Source organism: Danio aesculapii, chromosome 8 (assembly GCF_903798145.1).
Source record: "Danio aesculapii chromosome 8, fDanAes4.1, whole genome shotgun sequence".
Taxonomy (NCBI): domain Eukaryota; kingdom Metazoa; phylum Chordata; class Actinopteri; order Cypriniformes; family Danionidae; genus Danio; species Danio aesculapii.
Genome location: NC_079442.1, coordinates 22,511,879 through 22,539,656, shown reverse-complemented (window position 1 = coordinate 22,539,656; position 27,778 = coordinate 22,511,879). Strand labels below are relative to the sequence as shown.

The window sequence follows — 27,778 nt, the reverse complement described above, 5'->3', positions numbered from 1 at the left end:
AACATTATTAGCTTTAATCCAAAGCCTCTGCAAATGTATCTATGGTCATTGATTCTCAAAATACCTTCTTTCTTGCAGCAAGGTAATACATTTGAGTAAATCTCAGTTTATATGTAGATGTTTCTCCTATTATACTGAGTATTAAAAGTATAGAACTTACTAATGCATTAATGCTTTTAATAAAACATTATGATTTGGGGTTTATTGTCACATTTATTGCATTTATTGCAGATCCGAACTATAGACTAAAAAAAATCTAGTGAACTAGTAGATGTGAATGTAAAGCTCCATCTCGCGGTTGTGCATTTACTTGTTTGTGTGAAACACCTCACAAATTCATGCATTGTCGTAGATTATACATTTATTATGCATTGTAAATTAAACCTGCAAGGTAATTTGCGTGGTATTTTGATACATAATACCACAATGTAAATGTGAATGATATCAGTCGATATGTAGTTGCTTATTTAGAAAACTAGAAGTGCAGAACTTATGACACCAGAGCGATATGAGATGTTGTGGCGCCATCTGCAGGAACAATAACACACGTTTTTTTTCAGAGTTACAGATTTAAATAAATAGGTTTTAACTCTACTTTTACTTATACATACGTGGTTTACTTCATGAATGAGCCACTGCAGTGACGTCGTGTGTTTTTGCGTGCGTGTTAGAGGGTATCAAAATAGCTCATATTTACATTTCTGTTTTGTTCGTGTATTTGCATAGAAGTCAGACATGCTAATTTCTGCTTAAACAGCATTGCTTCATTCTTGTCAATTTGCATTTCTTTTGAGCAGCCAAAATAGGATGTGTCTGAGACATGGCTTGGACATGTACATCGACCTAGTTTTGATATAGGCAAAGATATTTTCTTAGAATCCCATTTTTTTATTTTTTTAAATAAAAGTCGTGACAAGATAACGTTTTAGAAGAAAATATTGTCATTTTTTTCTAGTTTTGTTTAATTTAATGTTACTTGACATGATTGTGAACTACAATTTCTGACAGAAAATATAACATTTTTAGCTTAAAAAAAATTGTAATTTGTAAGTAATTAATGAGATTCGCCCCCAAAAATGTTTACAGCGCTTTTGTCCCCAGCAAACAATTTTGTGTTTAATAGACGTCTTATAGACATCTAAACGTAGGCAATTTGGCCGAAACAAGGCTAAACTTGGGCAAGTTGGGCTGTCGGTGAAAATCTAAGACGTCTAAGAGTAGTCCAAAACTAGACTAGTCGTCAAATAGACAGACTTTATGTGTGTAGTCATTCATTTTGGTTTATTTGATGACTTGTCTAGTTTTGACCTATTCTTAGACGTCTATTAGATTTTCACTGACAGCCCAAATTTAGCCTTGTTTTAGCCAAGTCGACTTAGACGTCTATATGACATCTGTTAGACATCCTTTAAAACAAAAAATTCTTGCGGAGTCCTGAAAAGCGCCATAAAAATGTAAGGAATTATTATAAATTTCTTTGTATACATTTTCATAAATAAATCAAAACTTTTTTTATATAGTAAACTGATCATTTTTAATGAATAACATGATCATGACAGAAAAGAACGGTTTATGAACATTCCAAGATACATCAGTGCATCATATGACCAAAGACTAAAAATAAACCATAAAAAAATGCAATAAAATAAAAATTATTTTACCAGACAAAATATCGACACCAATAAAATGACATAAAAATGCATCACTGACACAGCAGATCATGACATTTGTATCGTAAGTATATACATATATAGACATAAACATTATATTATTATTGCATGGGTATGTGCAACACTATCCCCCCTCTGAAAGGTACATTTAAAGCCAGATTTACAGCATTTTAACAGAAAGGGTTCTTCTAATCACAAATAACGCACAAGCAGAAAACAAACATTACAAGTCCCTTTTCTAAACACGCTCTCATATCACTAAGATTGATCTTATTTTATTTTTTTTTTTTTGCAGTAGTGGAATCTCCTGTAAGCATATGGCTCCCTTATTAAAAAAAGGGAAAATAATCAATTGCTAGATGCCCCAAAATAGTAATACAGACATATGAATACATTTCCAGAATGTACTAAATCTCAATGTGGACGCAATGCAGAATAAAACTCCTTCACGTTTCCTTTTTAAAAAGACTCATCATTTGTGTACATAAAACGGACAATAATATCCAATAATAATCAAATGACTAGGTATCAAAAAGTGCTATTATAGCATGACAGCAGATAAAACTAAAGAAAAAATGGTCAGACTGCAATGCTACGATGAAGAAAAATGGCTATACTTGATCTTTCATCTAAAACAATGCACACTGTAAAAAGTGAACAGATGGATCAACTGGTTACATCAAAAAAATGATTCAACTTAAATCATTATAAAATAAGTTGAAAAGTGTAATCTATTAAGTTAAAAGGGCAAATAAGTTATTTCAACTTAATTTAAAGCATTTTTTACCCAGGTATATTTTTTCTAAGTTGACCCAACAGTTCACTTTTTAAAGCGCATGTTTTGTTTTAGACACGTTACTACATTTCATCAGATCGGTGTTGTTGTATTATGACTGAGGTGGGTTTCTGCTCTATCCAGCTCTCTTTGGATTTGCTCTGGCCATCGTAGATGACCGGTGGTGCACCAGAGTTCCTGTGGGATTCGGACAGAGTGGCGTCCACTTTGAGATCTGACTGTGCCGGAGCGGGGAAGTCGGAGGAGGAGTTGCTGTTGACACCAGACTCAGAGTCGGACTGCTCCAGCCGCTGGTAATCTGGTGTGTGGTTCTGACCAGCCGACAGAAGTGCCTGGTTATTCTCTACTGTGGCCACCAGCAGGACGTCCTGTTCCACTACTTCTTTTGCGGAGGTCGATATGATGTTGTCCTTTTTAATAGCTGGGTAAGATCGCAAGGCTCGGGACATTCCTAGAAGGCAATGGAAAAGCATATTATTTAATGATGTCAGAAGTGTAAGTACTTAAGTAGAACACTGACGCTACAACTATAATACACCAGTTTGTTTTTTGTATAATAAAGCTATTGAGTTTAATAATTAAAGTAACTTCTCTCTTTTTAATAACTCTTTTTGCTCAAGGGTTTCTAAAAAAATAAAATAAAAAAAGAATATTTAATTGTGAATTTAAGTGACTTAATTAACTTGCTTCGTTTGTCTATTTTAGGCAGGGGCCGGTATAAGTTTCTGTAGGTATGACAGGGTATATGCAGGAATCCTAAAGGTAATCAGAATATTTTAAGATCACGTCGTCACTTCAAGTTTTAATCAGTATCAAACCTTTAACTTAATAAACAGTTGTAGATAAATAAATCAATGGAGCACAACCACGCAACAACTCAGATAAGCTCGGAAGATACAAAGCTTGAAAGAATAAATTATGCGGTCGTTTTCAGCGACCGGCTTCAGGTACTGTTTAAACTTGTCTTTCTCCAATCAGGAGTACACAAACTTACATTTTGCCATCTGTTTTGCTCTATGGTTTTGCTACATGTAGACATCACCTTCTCGCAAATTACGTGATATCATCTGGACAGAGGAGCTTGACCGTACATGGATTGAGCACGCCATTGTTAATATTAGGGGGAAAATAAATATACTTATGTTTTTTTTGGTCAAACACTTTGGACAACGCTTGAACAAAATGTAATACCTCGTAAAAAACGCGATTAAGACTTTTTAATACCTTTTAAGGGCCTTGGATAACCTTGGATGAAAATATCACAGTTTTGCGGTATTGCTCTAAAATAAATGTCTTAGTAAAAAACAACAACTTTTTTTTTCCCATTGAGCACAATATTTTTGATATTAGGAAACATTGAAAATATTTTGGAACAGTAAACATGTCTACTGCTACTTCTTAGTCTTAAAAACACAGATTTCTTTACAACACATATAAAACACGCACAAAACCTTTTGCATATACCTTAGGAATGGTATAACAGAACACTTTTGTGGTTTGAAAGCTTTGATTTCTCTAAACCGCGGTAAACCTTGAAACCCGGTTATCATGCCATGCCTAGTCTGAATATTGTTTCAATTGACTTAATATATTTGATAAACATTTTAAATGGTAAATGCTATTAACTTGAATGTAGTCTGTTTTGTAATTTAGAATTATAAAAACTATTTATAGAAATTATTTCAGAAAATCCAAAGTAGCTCATTAAAGTTCATTAGCTTATTACAAAAGTACTGAATTTGGTGTCAAAATAACAACGTATTTATATATACAAAGAATAAAATATATAAAGACGAACATTTTAAATCTTTTAAACGACAATTAATATGTATTTTTGTTCTGCAATAGGATCCTTCAATACAGTTTCGTAATATTCCATTCAATTCATGCTTCTTTCTATAGCACTTTTACAATGGCTGTCAAAGCTGCTTAACATAGAAGTTTTAGTAGATTGAAACTGTGTCAGTCCAGTTTTCAGAGTTGAAGTTTAGTTTAGTTCAGTTCTGTGTGGTTTAATTTTCACTGCTGAAAGTCCAAACACTGAAAAGCAAATCCATCAATGCACAGCTGAACAAGTCCATGTAGCATCGAATGCTTGGCAAGATTTATTTTGTATAAAAGCTATTGTTACACTGAACAACATCTATTGAACTGTAAGTCAAAAGAGCAGAACAACAAGCTTGACAACATTCCTTACTGTAACAAATATGCTCACCTGTGGATGACGCGTACAGGTCTTTCTGATCGCTGCTGCCAAACGGATTGACTGAAGGGAAAATGATGAGGCAGAAAGAAAGCAGAAACACCTGGAAAAATGACAACAGAGAAGATCCATAAACACATCTGATGCTTTTAAATGAATGCAAGACAGACAACTCTGCAGAAAATGATATTCTGGTGAAAGTATAAACTCATACATCATATGTTATATATGAACCTAGATGGATTAAAATAGCACAGGCCCAAAATACTTACCATAATACAAGTGCTAGTCGTGGTGGTTTTCATTGTGGACATTTTTACCATAGCCTGCAGTTTTCTTAGCTGTTCAATCAGGGACCTGAAGATATAAAGGCAAATATTTTTGTATTAATAGCAAATAGGCATTATTACAACCTTTAAGATAAATAGAAATAAACTTACATGTTCTGTTTGTGCAACATCTCAACTTTCTTTTGTAATTCCTGGTTGTGAGCAGTGCAGACAGCAACCCTATGGACATACGGAACATATATTTGAATATGTTGCAAAATAATTTATTAAAATACTCAAAATTACTACACTGTCCCACTGTACTACAATGTAAAAATGACAGTAAATCCTTCTAACTCTAGAATAGTAGCAAGAAATGCAGTACATTTAATAAAAAAATTGGTAAAACAAATAATTGTTTTTTACAAATAACAAGTTAATTATAGTTAAACAAATAAATAGTTAATTAAAATAATTAAATTGAATGAAATTAAAACAATAAAATGCAAAAATGTAAAATTAAAATACAAAAACATTGCATCTTTGTGTGCTCCATTTATTTACACCTCTTCAAATTGTATACTGAATAAATGATTAATCAAGATCACAAGACCTTTATAGTAAACCAGTAAAGTACTGTTTGTATTTTGAGAGCTATCTTCACACTAACCTGTTCTCTAGGCCGTCAACATAAACTTTCTTCTTCTTGCGACTCTCTTGAGCAGATTGTTTGTTCCGGATCTTTCTCCTCACTCTCTTCAGGGTCCGTTCCTCTGCCTTAAGAAACATTTTAACATTTAACACTATCGTATTGCAATTCATGAAACTTCTACATGAAACCTTAATAATTCAGAAACCCCTTCTGTTACCTTTGTAAGAGGCATGTGAGATGGAATAGTTGCACCTTCTTTCGCCAGAAGTCTCTTTTCCTCATCAGTCAAAACAATCTCTTTGAACTGGAACTGGAGACAAAACAAGCACATTACATCTGATCTGAGCTGCCTCTGTAACAAGATGCTGCCCGATTATTCTTTTTAGACATTACTTTTTTGTAATATGTAACGTGGCTTTATGTGAATAGAGATACAGGTTTCAAATGTTTTAAAGTGAAGATACATGGATTATTAGGAGTTTAGGGTAGTTATAGGAACTCAGTCATAGGAACTAGTGACCAGGCCCAGTTCCCTGAGAACTCATTTCCACCCAGACTATTTTCCTGGTTGCGTTCGCACAGTTACTAGGAATTATGAAGTGATGTAATGTGACATTCAACAAAATCAACTAACTGGAGGATGAAGAAGGCTAAGGTTGATGCTCGGTTTTCATTGTGTGCCATGTGTTTCACGACAATGGAAAAGGACTGCAGAAGTTATGCAACTGAAGCTGAAAAAAATGACTAAATCACCTTTGACAACTTGTAGGCCTGCATATAATTGAGGATGAGAAAAGAAAACAGTGCCACAGACAAAGGAAAGCCCCAATCCCAACACAATTGTCGCAAAACATTTTTTTAAATGTAAACGGTGGTGCTTTGAACACTCTGCAAGACATCTAATGACACATGTCTTCAACTATGGCAGCTGAGAATTCCATTCTTTGTGTTCCTTTAGAAGAATTCTGGGCTAAAATATGCTCAGTGTTACAGTCACTGGCCTTGTTGTACATAATAAAAGAGAACAGACTTTTCTATCACCCACTGTGTGAGCTGTCTCTTTAATAATGTGAGGTTTATGGACATGTTGTTGCTGACTGGACTTACATTTTTGAAACACCCACCAAACGAGAACACTGTTGCACAGTTTGACCATGCCTCAGCTTTGTGTACATCAACAACTTTTAACACTATAAAACAATATACAACTGTTTCATGTGTATGTATAAGAATGTATTCAGTATACACTAAAGTCACTGTTGCTCCTAACAGTCTGGATAAGACCCTGCTCTGATGTAGGAACCAAGTTTGTTCCCCCAATAACTAAATTCCTTCCCAGTTCATGCAGTGTGAACCAAACAAAAATGGGTACTTTCACCCATGGGCGTAACGGACATTTTAAAACTGGGGGGGATGGCTGTATGAGATCATACGTTCATATTATTATTAAATCACCTGTTGCTAAATGGTCTGTCTCTAAAAGTGAGGGGGACGTATCCCCCCGGTTGCTATGCCCGTGCTTCCACCAATAGTTCTAGGAACTGTGAAAAAGCTCCACTGGTGCAAAACCCTATTGACTCGCAAAAGACAGAGTCAGTCAATCAGAAATTTAGTTTTAATTTCAACAAACCAACACGACTTTGTAAAGCATATGCATAATGCCAGCCTATGGTCTTAACTGGCTGCCCGTGAACAACTTTTGACCTTGAAACACAGTAATTGAGTTGAGTTGCAGACACTGCACTGCAATAGCAAATGCATGTTAAATGCACTTCCAAAAAATGTGGAATTGTAAACATTTTTAGCAAGAAGTAACATTGTTATACTTCGTATCAGTTTATAAGTGCCGAAAAAGGCTCTAGAGCTGAAATTAGATATGGTAATGAGCTATGAATTACCATGAACACATTTTACGCAGAGAGGGGCACAATTTTAAAATGGTTTTAGATTGGCAGCATGCAGTTTTTGTTTTGTGCCGTTTATGTGCCTCAGGCATCTCACATTCTTACTGTGCATTCAGTTAAAAACAAAAATCAACTCTATGTGAAAAAAAGCACCCAACATCATGCGCTCCAGCATCAAGACTGTTGATACAGTGGTTGCCTAGCAATGTAAAAAGCGCAGCACACTGCTCTTTTCTAAAAATCACAAAAGGCTGTAAGGTGCATCTAGTGTTTTCAAAATTGAAAAGTCTGTTCGTTGTGATCAGCTCCTAAGCGTTGTACCAATGTCAACAGACTGTGCCATCTGACCAACACTGTAAAAAAATTATTTTCTTACTTAGATTTTTTTGTCTTGTTTCTAGTCCAAATACCTAAAAATTCTTAAACTAAGAAGAATTTTCTAGACAAGCAAAACATATTGTCTTGTTTTAAGAAATAATATGCCAATATTAAGTGAGTTGTTCCTTTAAACAAGCAAAATAATCTGCCAATAGGGTAAAATAATCTTATATCAAAAGGAAAAACAAGATTATCTTGCTTGTTTTAAGGAAAAACTCACTTAATATTGGCATATTTTTTCTTAAAACAAGACAATATGTTTTGCTTGCCTAGAAAATGCTTCATGATATAAGAATGTTTAGATATTTGGACTAAAAATATTTCTAAAGTAAGCAAAGCATTTTTTTGCAGTGAATCAGAGCAGAGTATGCTCTCAGAAAGGCTGCATTTAAAATGAGCAGATCCTTAAATAAACTCTTTGAAATGTTCATCATGAGAAAACTAAATGAATGTATGAATGTAAACCATTTATAGGAGCCCTCCAAATCAAAACATCTGGCCCCTTTAAATCATTGAAAATGTACCTGGCTGTCCAGTTTGCTGCTCTGCATGGAGTCCTCAATGGTAAGTGAACATGGCAGCTCAGGAGAGAAGTCATCATCTTCCATACTAGCATCCAAATCATCTGACAGGACGAAAACACAGCTTAAAATGGGACTCATAAACCATTTGAACAAACCAACAAAACATGACTGTTTCATATGCCCCAACACACCAAAACATTACCTTACCAACATCGATGAAGACATCTGACTCAGGATTTTCAGAGCGGACACTCAGCAGGGTATTGGTGTCCTGTGGTAGGGTGTAGCAGTGGTCAGTCTGCACCACCTGGGCCTCGTAGCTCTCCGTCACACACTCTGAGTACAGCAGCGGCTCCTGGTCTGGACTGGGCACGGTGTCTGTCTCGCTGCCATCATGAGGACTCTGGCAGTGTGGTGGAGTGGTGTCCTCTGAGATCCCGCTGTCACTGCCATGGGGAGACTGAGACATGCAGTTGACCATCAGACCGTCATCCTCCTCACCCAGGAGACTGCTGAGAAAGTCCTCTGTGTCCATTCCACTCAGCATCTGCAATAAAGCATGTGTTTATATATTCTATCCATCTGTATGCATTAACATTATTCATCTTTATACAATATTATTAATGTATAAAACTGTAATTATAATTTTATGACATCTATCTACATGTACATACATTATATTGTTATATCTATAATCAATTAGTTTTATTATTATTGAAATAAATGTAATACAGATATTTATTATAATAATTATTATGAATGTGTATAGGAATTATTTATCTAATCTACCTTTATATTTCTACATGGACAAGCATTTCTATTTATTCTTTATTTTAAATGAAGTCAATGAGGTAAAAAAGAAACATATTTTTGTTTATATTATTTTATAAATTATATTATTATTGTAAATCATTCATATAAAGTTATCCATATGATTGTTTTATAACAATATATATATATATATATATATATATATATATATATATATATATATATATATATATACACATACACATATATACATATACATATATACACACATACATACATACATATAATCTCATCTTATCAACAACACCAATAATAAATATACATTAAATGTATATAATTGTTATTTTATTACATAAATTATATTGATATTACTACTGAATAATAATAATAATTTATTGTGTAAATCTGATAAAAGGGCTGGTTCTTTTTTTCTCAAAAAGTAGACCTTTTTACAGTTATTGGCCTCATTTTCTACATAACTACGATTTATAGTTTAAATAGCTTTACTGCATTTTAAGCATTTATTTCTGGATTAGCTTGTCGGGTGGTCATAACCACACTTTTTGATCTACCAAAGCATTAACTAAACATTTAGAATAAAGTAATATGAAAAAAAAATAATTTTTATCAAATATCATTAGGAAAAAAGAAATCTGTTAAAGTTTTAAATTAAAAACTGCCTATTAAGGCCAAGTATTGTCATTTAATAACAAACTGGCCAGCACATTTAACTTTCCTTAGTCAGAAAGATTCACTTACGTCTTAAAGCCTTCTTAGATAAGTTATTTTCACAATTTATGATGGCATAGCAGTCAAATTAGAACAAATGAGCTCATAGGGACAAATTCTGGACCTTTGTCAGTGCGGAAGTGAGTCTTTCGCCACCCGATGTATTGTAAATACATTGTATTCAGCAATTGCAACAATATAATCATTTGCAAAACAATCATGCTATCTACTGTATCTTACAAGTATTTCTATAATATCTGTATCATTATACATTTAAATGATCAATTTGTTATTCATATTACACATATAAACAGAAGCATTTGGATCACTTGAAGTGCGAGTTAACGGTACGTACATCTTGCTCTGAAAAAAATTCATCCAGGAAGTTATTCCCCTCTTTAAGGAACAGATCGCCGGATCCCGGTTCACCGTCCGGGAAGATCAGACCGAGCAGGTCTGCGTTTTCCATCTCCTCGCTTACCGACATCTGAAAGGCATTTGCAGAAGTCGAGAAATTACAGCAGATCCGCAGTGCCGCTGCGCACTGACAGCTCGATCACCTCTAGACCCCGCCCACTCTTCACGTGACCAACATTTTGTCGAAACACAACAACACACAAATCAACAACTTTATATCAAAGCCTCTAACACAAAACGGTTATGCTATGTGTGGTAAATATGTAGTTTGAATTGTATCAGTAAAATAGGAACACAGTAACAGATGTCATGAGTAAACTGATGCGTTTATAGCTCAAAACAGATAATAATGCAACGACCATATGATTTGCAACTGATTTGGTTGTCCTATATTCTCAATGCAGCGAATCAAAATTGACAAATTTACTCATAATAACAACAACAATAGTAAAGAACAGCATAATGGTTGTGATCAATGTCAAATAATAAAGAGAATATAAGGTAATGCAGTGTCTGGTAAAGCATGTGACAGGTCTGGTATTTGACAGCTTTACAGTGACCGAATTGTGAGTAACAATGAATTTTGCTGAGAGATGCAAAGTCGCCCTCACAGACGAATCTAAAAAGGCTTTAAATAAGCTCTTACCTCTGCTGATCTTGTACCGAAACAAGATACGTTGACATATACAACAAATAGGAAGTGCCTTCTCTCTTTGTCCTGAACGCCAGCAGTTCCTGATGAAATCACCCTCCAACGAGGCAAAAATTGCGTCATCACGTAAGGGTGCGTCTGTATCGGCACGTCTTCTGCGAAATTGATCCTGGGAGTTGTAGTGAAGTTCAGTATATCACGCCTCGAATAAGCCATTTATGAAAGATTTGTGATATTAAAATATGATTGCAAGATCAAATCCTAAACTATTGATAAGGTATTATTTGATTACACATGAAGCGTACATTTTTAAATATGCGTCTGCTTAAATATGCAATGTGTATATAATGAAAAGTTATTTATTTGTGTGCACACATAACCATATTGTTTAACTGTTTTGTTTATAATTTATATTTATATATTTTTAGATATAATGTATTTTAAAAAATAAAGCAAAACAATTGATTAATTTATAGCAAGCGCTTAACAAAACGTTTTCCAACATTTGTGGTCATATATTGTTAATTATTCACATTAAATACATTTTATCTGTAAAGCATTAAAATGCATAAAAATACAAAATAAAAAATAAAATAAAAAAATAAAAATACAAATATAAAAATATTAATATTCCTTAAGGTAACATATATAATATTTATAAAAGTTTAATACAATATAATATAATATTAGGGGGATGCAGTGGCGCAGTAGGTAGTGCTGTCGCCTAACAGCAAGAAGGTTGCTGGTTCGGGGCTCGGCTGGGTCAGTTGGTGTTTTTGTGTGGAGTTTGAATGTTCTCCCTGCGTTTTCTTCGGTTTCCTCCAGGTGCTCCATGTTTCCCCCACAGTCCAATGACGTGCGGTACAGGTGAATTGGGAAGGCTAAATTGTCCATAGTGTGGATAGATGTTTCCCAGTGATGGGTTGCAGATGGAAGGGCATCCGCTGCGTAAAACATGTGCTGGATAAATTGGCGGTTCATTCCGCTGTGGCGAGCCCGGATTAATAAAGGGACTAAGCCGAAAGAAAATGAATGAATAATATAATATAATATAATATTTTTACATTTTATATATATTTAACAATATTTAACCAAATTAATTAACGGTTGAATTACTGCATTTCTAAAATAATTTCTCATCCTAAAATTATATTCACACCAGGCAAAAAGAAATATTCGAAACAGTGCAGTTCAAAGCACTTTATTACATTAATGAACAAAATACGTGTCATCCAAGACATTAGGATAAATCTCTTGCTTCATTCTCTTACAAACAGTCACTCTCTCCATTCATTCATATAGAAGACTAGTTTATTAGAGGCATCTCTGATCTCATTTCAATGAAAAAACAATAACAAAAGAGGTATATCAAATATATCTAGCTTAAGTATAATTCCTGTCAGTTACAAATATGTGCGGAGAAGGCTGTGAAAAACAAATGTGTTTATTTTTCAACCTTTTGATCATTTGCTCAATTTTATCAAGAACATAAGCTCTCGCTGCAAACACAAAATAAACAACTAATATCTCTTAAATATATGTGCACAATTATCAAAACCCATATGAATTCATAATAGCAAAATATATTTCAAGTAAATTCCTTTTTGTATTTCGCATATTTAGAATTAGGAAATTGATCATCTATGAAGACTTCACTTTTGGACACCAGACTCACGCCGTCATTCACCACTAGGGGTAAAACCAGAGAAATCAGCTGTTAATATACATCAAAAAATGAAAATTGGTTATAGGAAAATAGAAAAAATGCTAAGGTCCACCATCAGGGTAATTATTCAGAAATTCCAGTCAACTGTAAATGTTATGAAAAAGCCTGGACATGCGTTTATCTTGTTAGGAGGATGGTTTGAGTGCTCAAAAAATATCCAAGAAATCACAGCTGGAAAATTGCAGAAGCTTGGTCTTTGGGTCAGAAAGTCCCAAAAACTACAGTTTGACATCACCTCCAAATAGTATGAAAGAAAAAAAAAAAAACTCCACTCTTGTCCAAAAAAAAAAAAAAAAAAAAAAAAAAAAAAAAAATCATATGATGGTCTAATCCTGCTTTATGCATTCAGAGTCGTTTACACTGTTAAAGAGTTGGACTCAGAGGCTCAAGCATGAGTCAAGTTTCAAAAAATGATTTGGACATATCAGAGTATTTATTTTCCCAAAAACGTACTTCCGGGGTCACAAGTTATATATATATATATTTATTTTTTTTTTGTTTTTTTTTTGCGAGCCTGGCTCTTGGTTATGTAACCAAAGAAACCAAGGATATCATAGTATGGACTCTTCTCCCAGGAAAGCTACAGTGCTTGGCTGAGAATGAGTCCATACAATGGCGATTGAGTTAACCCTTTCACACGTAAGATTTAAATACATCAGCTGAGTTATTTAGAACTTATCATTTTTATGAGCCAGGTTTATGACAAGACAGATGAATGAAGACAAAAAAAGCTTCATTTTCAGGCCAATTTTCCTTTGCGCATCAGAAGATTTGAAGCTTAGATTTGGCTTTGTGAGTCTTCGTTGACTTTGGTTGATGTGTTTGTCATGCTGGTGGTTTATTTCAAAAGTTATTCAGCATATTACATTTAAATAATCATTATTTATTTGACACTGACCGCGTCCTTATCATATTGAATCATATAACAAAGTATAACAGAGCTCAAGCTAGTAAGTGCTGTTGAGGTTGACCTTAATGCCCTGAACTCAAAAAGCCTACTCTTTAGAGCACTTGCATCCCATGCTGAAATCACAGGTTTAAACCTCGCTTAGAGCGGATCAGTGGATGCCAGACTGGATCATTAGCATTTATTTTATTTTATTGTCACACTTATATAATTGATACAACAATTTAATTCACCAATTTAAAAAAACACAAGCGTGTAAGGCTTTTATTTGTCCATGAAACGTTAAAACTAAACTACATGAAAGTAAGTGACTATTTGACTGGAAGAAAAGTAGAATAAACATTCTAGTTAGCTAAACAGTGTGTATCTGTTGTGAATAACACACATTGCATGTGTAAAATTATTATTATTGCTGTCTTTCAAAGACATTAGTGTGTATTTATCGAAGCACATTTTGTTTTGTTTTGCTAGTATTTCAATGTCTGTAACCTGATCAAACATTATTTCACTGAATGTACTTAAAAGTATTGATGTACTTGTCCTTCTTCATCTCAACAGCACCCATTCTAGGAGGTCAGATTTAAATTCAGCAGCAGATCAATGACATAATAAAAACTCCAGGAACCAGCCTAGACTGATCACACCGCTTTGATTGTGTGTCAAAAGGTAACCTGTTGGTAATCCAGAGCTCAGACTGCATGATTTTAGCCCCGATTTTGACTCGCCGACAGGTTGAGAAATCGCAGACAAATGCCTGAAATCACAGGCAAATCTGTGCTCATTCACATGAGTAACAATCATCAGCGATCACCTACAGCCAATGAGAGAGCAGCATCAACTAGTATGGGTATCTGCAGCCCAGCAGGGAATGGAGGGAGAAGTTAAAAGCACTTATTTTTGGTCTACTTGGACAGAAATTAAGGAACAACTAATGAAAATTTGGCAGCAGCACCCGTGTCTGCTTGATGTGTCATCTGAGCAATATCAAAACTGGGTCAGAAGTTTGAAAGAAATTGCAAATTCCCATCAAAGGTCAGGTCAGCAAAATAAGTACATTTTCTACCCCACTAAAGGTTTCTTTCTCATTATGTAGTTAATAACATAAGATATACTACATGACGTCACGTTGTTTCCATGTCATTTCTCGCATGTGTTTGATTGTGAGACGTAGTTCGTGGACCGAGACAAAGTTGTCAGCGATTCTCCTATTGTAAAGTCATACAGTGTGAAACCTCCTGTCGTCGATCCATCTTACAGTGTAAACACAGCACCAACAGAAGGCTACCCCAGATAGTCATGCAGTGTGAAAACATCTGTGACATGACTACTTTGAAAATCCTGCAGTCTGAACTTGGTATAATTCAAAGTCGTTCCCCTGTTTTATTTATAGGGATATCACAGAATGTAGTCGGTTGCTAAACGGAAGCTGCTTGCTTGTGCACTGTTGATTAAGTAGAGAGTCGCCCATGGCATGCCTCCAGGGGCTTGTTTTTTTCCAGAGAGATAATAGTTCATCTCCCTAACACTTAAAAGTATACAAAAATAAAGACTTTGTGAATTAATGTGAGAATGGGAAAAGTGAGACGATACATCCCCTTTAAGCAAAAGATCAAAAGGTTAAACAATACCAACATTTTTGGCCAGCCTCCTTTTCTCACAGTCACAGGCCACAGTCTCCTAAGCATCACAGAATGATGCAGAGTTTAGATGTATGTCTAAGGCTCCTGTAAGTCTTCAGACGCTCCTTCTTAGCGTCCGTCCCGCTTACTACATGAGTAACTACTGGCATGCTTTCCACCGCCTGTCGTTTATGTGCGCGATGTAAGAGGATTCGGTAGACTCCAGTGATGGAGCTCCTGCAGTCTTTGCCCTGGTTGTTGCGAATGTGCTCTGCGGTGATTCCAAACATTTCTAGCGCATTCCTCACCTCTATTTCGTGCTCTTCCAGTTCCCCTGGCCCGGACTCAACCAGATGGTGTGGGTCCAGTTTGAAGGGCTCCATGGCTTTGGGAAACTCCACCGGTTGAAGCCACTCGCAGGCCATCATCTGCTCCACGCTGCAGCGATCGGACGGCTGGGGTTGTAAGATGCCCCGGATCAATTTCTGACACGGTTCGGGCACCCAAGTAGGCACTGTGTACGTCCCGTCCAGAATGCAGCGCTTGAGTTTGGCCACGGTTTCGGCGCGGAAGGGCATGGTGCCGGTGACCATAAAGAAGAGCATGACCCCCAGAGCCCAGACGTCAACACAGACGCCGATGTAGTGCTCGTCTCTAAAGAGCTCCGGGGCGGCGTATGGTGGAGAACCACAGAACGTGTTGAGGGTCTCGTCACGACGGCTGACAGTGCTGAAGCCAAAGTCGCCCACTTTAACACAAGTGCTGCAGGTGTAGAAAACGTTCTCCGTTTTCAGGTCTCTGTGAATGATGTTATTGTCATGCTGTGGAAAGAGGAAGATAAACCTCAGATAATTTGGAGAGCAATGTTGATAATAAACTAATTGATGAAGTAGACAAATGGGATTCGAAATGTATATTTGAAAAATATACACAAGATCCACAGAGTCAATAAACATGGCTGCTATAGCCATTTTAAGGGTAAAGTCTAGATCGGATATGCGGCCGGACGTGCGATATGCACATGAATTATAATAAAAATTATGACACTGTATAACAATAGTTAATATTTTTACAGTACTGCGACGGTTGGGTTTAGGGTTGGGGGTAGGCGTTAAAAAATAAAATTTATTGGGTAATTTAATAGATAGCATAAATAATACTCAGTACAACTGCTGTTTACATGACTGTGACGGTTGGGTTTAGGGTTGGGATGGGGGTAGACTTTAATAAAATACAATGACTGGGAAATTTAATAAATAATAAATAATTCTCGTTAACTTCTGGCTGCATCCATATCCAATCTAGCAACAACCCGTTTTAATGTTTATTTATACTTCTGTGTGCTGTGATCGGCATAACCCACAGTGCCTGCCTTGCGTGTAGCCGTGCATTTATAGTTCTGCGTGCTGTTTGTCTTGCTCTGCAATAGCACTTCCGAAACGCTAGCTGGCAGTAGGTTTTTATATTCCTCTGCGTCGAGTTTCTTTGCGGGTATTTTGCTTTTTCTGAATGCTACAAGTAGCTAAAACTCACTCATTCAGAGGCGAGAACCAGCAGACGTGCAACAACTTTAATAATACACTTAAACACAAAACAAAAGTCTCCATCTGGAGCTCCTTAATGGGACTCGACACTTGTAAAAACTCGCTCCATCTGGCTCGCGGATCTCAGCGCCGCCCGCACTCGTCATCGGTACCGAGCTGACCAATCACAAACCATGCGAAGACTGTGCCGATGCATACACGACGCTTGACGAAGAAGTATAAATCAGCCTTTAACGAAAACTTTGGTAACTTTGGTAATGTAACCATTGGTCACCATGCCAAACATTGGTTTTCATGGTGCCACAGTGAAAATCTTGGGCTGTGGACAATGTCAAACATGTAGAGTCTACCTTCACTTTCCTTCCCACATCTGGGAGAGTTATGGTGTGGAGAAGCCCCAAAGAAGCATACCACTAAGACTTTTGCATGCCCAGAGTGAAGCACGAGGGTGGATGAGTGATGGTTTGGACTGCAATATCATGGCATTCCCTAGGCCTATTACTTGTGCTAGATAAAGAACCATTCTGGAGGACCACGTGCACCCAATTGTTCAAATATTGTGGCTGAAGGTAGTGCAGTGTATAATAATGCACCAATACACACAGCAAGACTGATGACAGAGTGGTTGGATGAACATGAATGTGAAGTGGAACATCTCCTATCTTCAAATTTTATCTGAATATTATTGAACATTATCATTTTTAAAAATTATAATAATATTCACATTGACTTATGACTCATCATAGCCGAATAAAACCTTCCATAATATAATATTATACAGAAGTTCTCAGATGAAGTTTTAATTTTAAAACTGTAATCATACTGTAGGTGTTTGTACTGTATGTGATCGTACATATGGATCGCTTTGGATTTTAAAGTAAAATAATAGCTTCTGACAAAAAGGGGCATCATGTTATTGACTGGCAAACTATGTATCTTACAGCAAAATCGAAAAAGTAAAGCGTCATAGTTAAAATGGTAGTTAAAAAATAAAAAAAAAATTAAAATCTTCAGTAGAACCTTCCTAAAGATTTGTAATTGATCTTGATCTTGTTATGGATGGTCCTGATTGATTTGTTTACAAATTTCTCTGGGCCACAGGTTTTCATTTTATTTTGCATGTATCTCTCTTTTTGACTTGACTCCATTTTATGAATCACTAAGGACCACACTTTTAGCTAAAAATCTTCTGTAGTGTCCTGCTGAAGAAACAAATCACCTACATGCTAGTATATATTTTTGGATGAACTATTGCTTTAAATGTCAGAGTTGGAGACAACAACAAGTCAAGAAGAGCAAACGATTCAATTGATTTGATTCTGTCAATGTGCATCTCACCATATGCTTCACGGCTGAGAGAACCTGAGAGAAGACAATCTTGCTGTCGATGTCGGAGAGCTTGCCCTCAGTGCTGATCTTGGTGTACAGCTCTCCTCCGCCGGCGTACTCCATCACCAGATGTAGACGGGTCAGAGTCTCCACCACCTCATAGAGGCGGATGATGTTTGGATGGTGCAGCTTCTCCATGCTGGATATCTCGCGGGACAGCAGCCTCTGTGTCTTCTGGTCCAGTTTCGTCTTGTCCAAGATCTTGATGGCAACTTTGTCTGCGGAGGACAACATCAAGTTTCAGGTACAGGAGTTTCTCAGAAAGCATCAAGTCTTTGGAGCTTAACATAATTCACATGAAAACCAGGACCCCTCATTTCCCCCCATCCCCAACTACACCACACAACAACCTCAAAACATTATGCAATTCTGAGTGTGCCTCACACATGTAAGTGGCCTTGACAAACCACCTGTACAAAACACACTCTTTCATCTAATATTTTAAACAACACTTACACCAGTTTTGCACACTCCATATCTACATATAACATTGTGCATTTATGAGGTGCATCACACAGGTGAGTGGGCTTGACAAACCACCTGTAGAAACACTCTTCAAAAAAAAAAACTCTACTCTACTCCCTACTCTAGCCCTTAATTCTCTGAGCACTAACAGTTCCTTTATTTAAATCCTTATTATTTAGCACTTCTTGTGTGTATTGTCTCTCCTTGTTGAATCGCTGAATGCCTCCTTAACTGTAAGTCACTTTGGACATGACTAAATATAAATGTAATGCATTCAAACTCGGTGTACTACTTTTTTTTACAGTTTGTTTGGGCATGACAATTTTTTTATTAACACTTTTTTAAAAAAACTCTATTAAAATAACTATTAGAACTACATTCATTCATTTTCCTTCACCTTAATCCCTTAATTCATCAGGGGTCGCCACAGCGTAATGTACCGCCAATTTATCCAGCATATGTTTTACACAGTGGATGCCTTTCCAGCTGCAACCCAGAACTGGGAAACATCCATACAATCTAACATGCACACATGTATGAAAACTATTATAACAGACAACCTGAAAATTACTACTATTAGTTGCTTTGGATTGAATTAAACAATATTAAACTTAATTAAATTCCTTAGAACTCATATCTCACGGTAGCTCAAAAAACAGTAAGAATTTACTGTTTAATAAATGTATTTACTCCAAAATTACTCTGATTAATAATAATGATAATAAATAAATAAATAAATAAATAAATAATTTACTTGAATAAATTTCCACTTTCAGATGAAAAAAGTGTTACATTTTCCATGCTGCAATGGTTGGTCAACAAGCACATTCATGAGCATATTCATGTTTAACAACAAAATTCAGTCTCAAAAATCATGCCATTTGACAATAATATTATTTCACAGCTAAATTTAGAAAAAGTTTTGTGGCAACTAAAATTTTTCCACAATAACCAGATCCTGTAAATTTGTTAGATTTTTGTTTTAAAAATTGTTATATCTCTTAAAATTAAAAAAATATATATATATATAAAATAAAAACAAAAACAGTGAAGAGGGGTGGAATGGTGGCACAGTGGATAACACTGTTGCCTCACAGTTAGAGGGTCGCTGGTTCGAGAATCCGCTGGGTCAGTTGGCATTTCTGTGTGGAGTTTGCATGTTCTCCCTGTGTTGGCGTGGGTTTCCTCTGAGTGCTCCGGTTTCCCCCACAAGTCCGAAGACATGTGGTATAGGTGAATTGGATAAGCTAAACTGTAGTGTATGTGTGTGAATAGGAGTCTATGGGTGTTTACCAGTGATGGGTTGCAGCTGGATGGGCATCTGCTGCGTAAAACATATGCGGTTCATTCAGCTGTGGCAACCTGTGATTAATAAAGGGACTAAGAAAATGAAGGCGTGGATGAAAAACAGTCAAGTTTCATTCCAGATCTGAATTGTTTTACAATGGTTTTTACTCAGAAATAGACATTAACTTAAAATTTATAAATAATTTATAATTAAATTTTTTTTACTTTTTCTCATTTTAAATTATTAAAAAATATAAATAATTTACTCTCACTGGTGTTATTCTAATGTTCTGTTATTACATACTTCTTATATACGCTAATAACATACAGCATTGGCACAACACCAAGAGTAAATGATGATTTTCAGTTTTGGCTGAACTATATTATCATATTAATGCATTCTAATCAAATTTATTAATGTGAACTGTTAAATCAGAAAAGCTCTGCTGTAATAAAGGAAAGACCTTTGAGCAGTTTTCGAGCAGGTCAGATATGATATGTCATGCGATACGGAGAGTCATTCTACACCCTCTCCTGAAGATCTGCAGCAGCTCAACAAAAAAGTCAGTAGAAAATGCTCTGCGTGTGTAATTCACACCACAGGCTCCTATCCTTTACACACAGCAAACTTTGATGAGGCCCACAGCAATTCTAAAGGTCTGGCCAGAAATGTGACTCCTCAAATTGATCCATCTGCGTCTGGATCAGACAACTTGTCTCAGCTTGACTTTGACCGAGGACATGCTTTCCACATGATCAATGTAGACCTTGCTGTCAGGACACAGATACACAACAACACAATAACATACAGTACACTTACCCATGTCAACAAACACTTAAGTCGTTAAAAACATTTCAACAATACTTATTTTTACATTTATTTTGGCCAATAAATATAACAGTCCTCCAATTTGTCAGGACAATGCTATTTGAAATGTACATTTTGTATTAATATATTATATAAACAATGACTCCCTGTTTGGGATCAAATGAATCTTTGCAGTCCTCTACACCTAAAGTGATGCTGCAATATTTAGGATTGTAAATAAATCCAAAAATATATTTAATATTTATATTATTAGGTTTTCAAAAAATATTTGTTTACTATTTTAAATATAATATTAGTCTAGTAAATTTCTATCTACATTACCCTTTCAAAATGTTTAGGTGTGGACTGTAAGTTTTACTACTATTGTTAATATTCAATTTAAATAAAAAATTATAATTTAGAAATTTCAAAATATGTTAAAAAATATAGCTAAATATACAATATTATACTAAAAAAATTAACATAGTATAATAAAATTCTGTATAAATTAACGTTCACCTGTTTGGATGTGTAAGTTTTACTCTTATTGTTAATTTTCAAAATAAATAACACGAATAATAATTTATTAATACATTTTTTAAGTAAAATACGTTATTATACAAAGAAATCAACATAAGTCTTATAAAATTCTATATACAGTACTGTTCAAAAAGTTTGAAGTGGGGTAATAAGATGGGTAAGTTAAAAAACAAACAAACAACTTGTTTGTGGAACTTACGCTCCAAATCATTACTGTAAAATTACTTCTGAAGGGTCAGAAAATTTAGCGTTGTCTTTTTGATTAAATAAATTTTGATTAAATAAATGTGGTCTTGGTGAGAATTTTTTTTTAAATATTAAAATATTTTACCAACCCAGGCAGTGAATACTGTATTCTGTACATACACTTTTCTAAAATAGAAGTATTAACATGTTTATTGAGGAATGAGACTGTAACAATTAAAATGAGTAAATGAATAATATTAATTATTATAACATATAAAAATACGAAAGTAACAATGCAATATAATTTAATAGCAAATAATAAAATGTATTTTTATAAAGTATAAACTGTATATAAAGTATAGATGTTTTCAACTGAATATCATGAGTTTTATTCTTTTTGAATAATTTTATTGAAGTCAGTTCTACGACCAACATCAAAAAATGACAATAAATGTGAATTTACAGTCCCTTTGCAATGTGTCAATTAAAAAAATACAACTAATCAAGTACAAAAAAAATTACTTAAAGATTTTACATTAAACATAGCCTACTAAAACTCTATATTCCCTTATTTTTCCACATAGGACATTTAATGTACCTTTCATGTGTCTGACTCCCAGGTATTTTAAGTTAGACAGAACAGCTCATTATACTGCCTGAACTTGCAAACTAGCATTTCTTACCACACCAATTGAATTAACTAATTAATTAATTTTCTTTTCAGCTTAGTCCCTTTATTAATCCGAGGTCACCACAGCGGAATGAACCGTCAACTTATTCAGCATATGTTTTACACAGCGGATACCCTTCCAGCTGCAACCCATCACTGGGAAACACCCATACACTCTCATACACACACTTACACTACGGTCACTTTAGTTTACCCAATTCACTTATACCACATGCAAACTCCTCACAGAAATGTCAACTGACCCAGCCGAGGCTCGAACCAGTGACCTTCTTCTTCGATCGAGCTGCCCACTGCGCCACCGTGACGTCCATCAATTGAATGAATTTCACTAATTATAAACTAGGTATGAACACACTGTTTTGTAGCAAAATTAGTTTTAACAATCGCTGCAATTTGTTAATTTTCTCACGATAAATTCTTATAGATTTCTAATGATTCGGAATTCATACATGTACAAGCAGAAATCATCATACATCCACATTTAATAATAAACTGCTGGTCAAACGTTTGGGCCCAGTACACTTTTTGTAATATCTCAGCACTTTATCTGTCCTCCAACCAACCAGGGGGCGCAGATATTGCCCTCTTCTCCTCCACATTAGATGGCGGTAGTGACTCTTGTTCCTCTAAACTCCCCTGTAATCAGCCTAATCACCACCACCTGTTCTTTGCTCTATATAAGACCGCTTCATATCCTGCTCTGTGTTCAGTCCTGAACTCTATCTCTTGCTGCCTTGTCCAGAGTCCAGTTAAGCTATTCTCAAGTCTGTCTGTCTGTCTGTCTGTCTGTCTGTCTGTCTGTCTGTCTGTCTGTCTGTCTGTCTGTCTGTCTGTCTGTCTGTCTGTCTGTCTGTCTGTCTGTCTGTCTGTCTGTTTGCTTGCTATATTCCTGTTTGATTGTTCTGAGACCCTCGTGTCTATTTTATTTTGTATGTATTTTTGGAAGCTCGGCTTTCCTATTTTTGTTGTACTTTTTCAACCCTGGCTGTAGAGAGATATATTGTCTCTCCTTTTTGTAAAGTTCTCTTCAGTAAAGACTGTTTTTTTTGCTTTGGAACTCTTATGTTGTGGACTAACTTTGATTCTCCTCTGCTCTTGGGCCACCAGTTGCTGACTTGTAGCTCATGTAGTTAGAACTACTGCTAACCACACTGTAGACCCGGGTTCAATTCCCACTCGGATCATTACACTTTTAAACAGAAATGTATATATTGATTTAGCTCTTTTTTTTTTTTTTTTAATCATAACTGTTCGTATAGTGTCAGTAGGTTGTATGAGCAGCACATTTAAGTGTCAATGAGCTGCACAAAGATGACAATATCAATATTTTAACCTCTTATTCTGCACTACAAAGACAAAGAGCAGTAAGTACACTTTTTGCCAAAATTGAGTTAAGTGAATTTAATCGTCTGTCTTGGGATGAATTTTCAAAACATCAGAGAAAGACGATTGAGAAACCAAACAAAAAAATTAGAATTTAGTGTAAAAACGATGTAGATACTGCACATTACGTTTGTAGGGCAGTACTGTAGCTTACAGAGAAAACTTGTAAAGAAAATCAAAGCACGTGTACCATTATCCAAAAAAAAAAAAGCTACCTTTGGTCAGTGCGTGGATGCCCAGCTTGACATGAGAGAAGTTTCCACAGCCGATCTCGCCGCGTATTTTGTAGAAGCCGATGCGTCGGCCCACGGTGAGCTCTCGGACCATCTTCTCATCTTGACACATGTCCAGATTGAGCTTCTCCAGCGGCGTGAGGCGGCGCGCCTGAGTCCCCTCATCATCCGTGCAGATGTCAGAGCTGTCCTGACGGCTCCAGCGGGCGTAACGCTGCGGGCCCACGGATGAGACCCCGACAGAGACCCCCACAGCCGGATACACGGCCGTCATCCTGCCACACGCCACTGGGGGGAAGAGCTCATGGCGGGAGACCTGGAACTACACCACCACCTGACACAAACAATTTACACACTCAAAATAACGGCATCTTAAAGGAGCACATAATATAATGATACTATGTATCATAAAGGTTATTTCAATAATATTCTACATTCTTAAAATTATTATATACAGAGCTGCATGATTAATCAATAAGAGGAAAAATGACAGGCTAAAACAGATATTCAGAAAGGGTTTTTTTAACTTAATGTAAGGAAATCATACAAAGTACATGTTTATTTTGGAATCTCCATTTCAACACTGCTTATAACAAACTTCATAAGTTTAACGTTATCTATATTATAAAAGTTTTTACAGAGGGTTATTTTCAGATATGTTGTTTTCATACATACTGACTGGATATTGTATTATATTCTAAAGAAACAATGTAAAACAAATTTTCTGGTGGTTTGCAGAATTCATTCCTTAATTTTCCCTCAGCTTCATCCCATTATTCATCAGGGGTCGCCACAGCAGAATGAACCGCCAACTTGTCCAGCATATGTTTTTCACAGCAGATGCCCTTTCAGCTGCAACCCAGTACTGGGAAACATCCATACACACTCACATTCACACTCATACACTACGGCCAATTTAGTTTATTTAATTCACCTATAGCGCATGTCTTTGGACACTAGGGGAAACTGGAACACCCAGAGGAAACCAACACGAACACGGGAAGAACATGCAAACTACACACAGCAATGCCTCAAACCTGTGCTAACCACTGAGTCACCATGTCGCCCGTTTGCAGAATTGTATTAATTATGAATAAAAAGCAACAAAAGAGACTGAGAAAATCCCCTCTGATATGTTAAAAATATTGAACAATGTATAATGAACCATGTATTGATTTTTTTTTTTTTGCGAGAAATGTAAGTAAATTAACAGATATTTCATTAACAAATGTAAATTAGGTAATTATTTGATCCAAGTCAAAATTGGATCGCTTTCACCCATGTCAACAGGTGGCGACAAGGTCATTTTTAAAATAAATGCACAAAATAATTAACAATAGGATATAAATAACAAAAAAGTTGTTGTAATATTTAAAATAATTATCAAAATGATTATTATTAAAAAAAATTTACACTGTTTAATAATAATAAAATAAAAATATTAACTAATTAAATATTCATTTATATATATGCACACACACAGTGCTGCTCAGCATAATTGAGTACATCCCATTTTGAAATGGAATATTTTTATCCATTTCTTAATATATTATTTTAGTCACCAAACATATTTAAAAATTGAAAGATAATACAATTAAATCTCTTGATTTTTCCTCTTTTTTAAATTTGTATTTAATATTTTTCTATAAAGTATAAATTTGGGTCACTAGTTTTTGGACCGTTATCGTAATTTACTTTGTTAGATAAGCTCAAGATTTGGCTTCAGTACCGACTAATCTACTGCATATGCACAAATATAATATTGTTTAGCTTACTATTAAAAATATCAATTTAAAAGATAGATTTGTGAGGGGATGTACTTATATATGCTGAACACTGTATATAACAAAATTAAATAAAATATTACAAATAATCAATCCCTCCAGGATTTTGCAGTAAAATTATATATTTGCAGTCTCAAATTCCTTTTTAATACTGTTTTTATACTGATGATTTAAGAATATATATATATATATATATATATATATATATATATATATATATATATATATATATATATATATATATATATATATATATATATATATATATATATATATATATATAAAGCATTATCACACATACACACAGCTCTTCCTCACCTTCACATGTTGTCCTGAACTTCTGTGTCGCGTCCCAAAATTAGCTCTTTACGGCCCCATCTGAGCTCAAGGTTACACACATATCCAAAAATAAACAAGCAGACGATGAGTGTGGTCCAGATGCCCAGTGCTGTTCTTCCCTCAGTCCTGCATCTCCCTCAGCCTCATCACAAATGCCCCGTTTAATTGCTGCATTGTGTCACCGATAAAAATAGCCCAAGGATCAGCATTGAGAGCGATGAAGGCTGTGATTGTTGCCTGGCTGCTATAATAACAAGCCTCCTCAAGGCTCTCGGTGACCCTGGCTTCTTGTACGGGGCTTCTTCTCATTTAACATCTTCAGCTGATTTGCCGGTCAGAAAGGGGGCAAATAGGGAGCCACTGCTTCTCTTTGGTAGACGTGTTGGGGTTTTCTCTGAGCTTCTGACTTGCTCTAGTCTTCTCTCTGGGATTAGCAGACACAGAGATCCTAATCCAAGTCTTTTTAGTGGATCCTAAATCTCCAATTTAAACTGGAGTGACTCAACTAAAGCATCCCTGTTAGCTTGGAGAGAGAAAGAGAGAGAACACATCAAGACCATGATAATAACAGTACACATACAGAAAGTAAATGATCTTACAGTAGTATTTGTACTTTTTAGCACACTATTTAGAATTTTATTCTGTATTTTGTTGTTGTCATGAAGACCCGTTAAACTTTAATTAAAATGAGCAGCCGGTTTAAAGCAAAATAAGTATTGGTGCATGCAGATACAGTCAATGCAAACACATGGAGAGAGGAGAAGTTCAAATAATTTTGAAACTTGAGCTAAAAATAAAATGAAATTCCAGTGCTTCATGTTTGGTGTGGATCCAGCATAAGAGGCCATTTAAACCAAATGCATTTTTGCTTGCACATGAGCACCATGTTTTTAAAATGCAGTGTCAAGTTAAAAGAATTTCAACTTTAACATCTCAACTTTAATTAATCAACGTCAGTTCCAAAGCAGTGAACTAGAAGGGCTTTTATTTTAAATAAACATTCCTGAACACTGTCGCATGCTGGATGTTTTTTGCCTCAGTCTATTTGCCGCATTCTTTTTCTGCTTAAATTATTTGAACTTTCTTGGTAGATGCAATTAATCCATTTAAGAAAACTTCATTTCCCCTTTGGTATGAACCAAACATTATGCTTTTTAGAACTTTATTCTATATTTCGTTTTAGTTTCCATGGTGACACATTAACCTCCTAAGGCTTGTTTTTTGTTGTTTTTGGTTTTATTAAATTATTAATGGAACTTTTTTTTATGTAAAACCTGCTATAAATGTTATAAATGTTTTATATTTTGTTACAGACATACAGTGTCATCCTGCAACTGTTTTGCTGCATGTGAAATGTCCCAAACACTATTTTCAACTGTCCAAAATTGGGAAAAAATCTCTGATAGTCAAAGCAAGTTTTAAAAAAAGTTAAATATGCATTTAAAAACATTCAGGAAAAAGTGTTTTATGTAAATTTGGACCACCATTTTTCTCTAAAAGTACATTATATCAAAAGATGATACTTCTAGGTTAGGTTCTAATAAGCCCAAATAGCATAAATAAAAAAACACCTTGGGCCTCAAGAAACTGAAACTACCAGAATACTAGAATTAGCATAGCAGCCATTCTGACCGTTATCATGGCCATTGCCATACGTCAGAGTTACATTCAAAGCTTCTATTGAGATGTTAAAATTAAGCATTGAATGTCTGCCATCATACTTAAATAATCACCCTAAAAAAACTATCCTTTTGATAATACAGCCTATAAATGTATAGTTAGGCTACTAGAGTTCACTTTCACAAGCAGGGGAGAAGGCTTTTTCACAGCACTGAATTTGCTTTTTTAAAGACATATCTGTTAGTTATGTTTATGCTAGAAGAAAGTTATGTTTATGTTAGCAGGAAGTTGC

The 27,778-nt window shown here is 35.3% G+C and overlaps 2 protein-coding genes and 1 pseudogene across 2 annotated transcripts; 1 reads left to right on the top strand and 2 right to left on the bottom strand.

Moving 5' to 3' along the window:
* The window catches only part of LOC130233397 (selenoprotein Pa-like), a 234,583-nt pseudogene that overhangs the window by 173,606 nt on the left and 33,199 nt on the right, over positions 1 to 27,778 (top strand).
* On the bottom strand, positions 1,941 to 11,061 carry creb3l3l (cAMP responsive element binding protein 3-like 3 like). The gene is made up of 10 exons (XM_056463422.1): positions 10,960 to 11,061; positions 10,252 to 10,383; positions 8,604 to 8,943; positions 8,397 to 8,497; positions 5,808 to 5,900; positions 5,609 to 5,715; positions 5,110 to 5,178; positions 4,942 to 5,026; positions 4,682 to 4,772; positions 1,941 to 2,917 (listed from the first exon to the last, which is right to left on the bottom strand). Exons 2-10 carry the CDS (start codon positions 10,381 to 10,383, stop codon positions 2,529 to 2,531), a joined length of 1,407 nt encoding a protein of 468 aa, XP_056319397.1. The 5' UTR covers positions 10,960 to 11,061; the 3' UTR covers positions 1,941 to 2,528.
* nim1ka (NIM1 serine/threonine protein kinase a) lies at positions 13,860 to 26,383 on the bottom strand. The gene is made up of 4 exons (XM_056463423.1): positions 25,846 to 26,383; positions 23,726 to 24,077; positions 18,100 to 18,368; positions 13,860 to 16,038 (listed from the first exon to the last, which is right to left on the bottom strand). Exons 2-4 carry the CDS (start codon positions 24,015 to 24,017, stop codon positions 15,283 to 15,285), a joined length of 1,317 nt encoding a protein of 438 aa, XP_056319398.1. The 5' UTR covers positions 24,018 to 24,077; positions 25,846 to 26,383; the 3' UTR covers positions 13,860 to 15,282.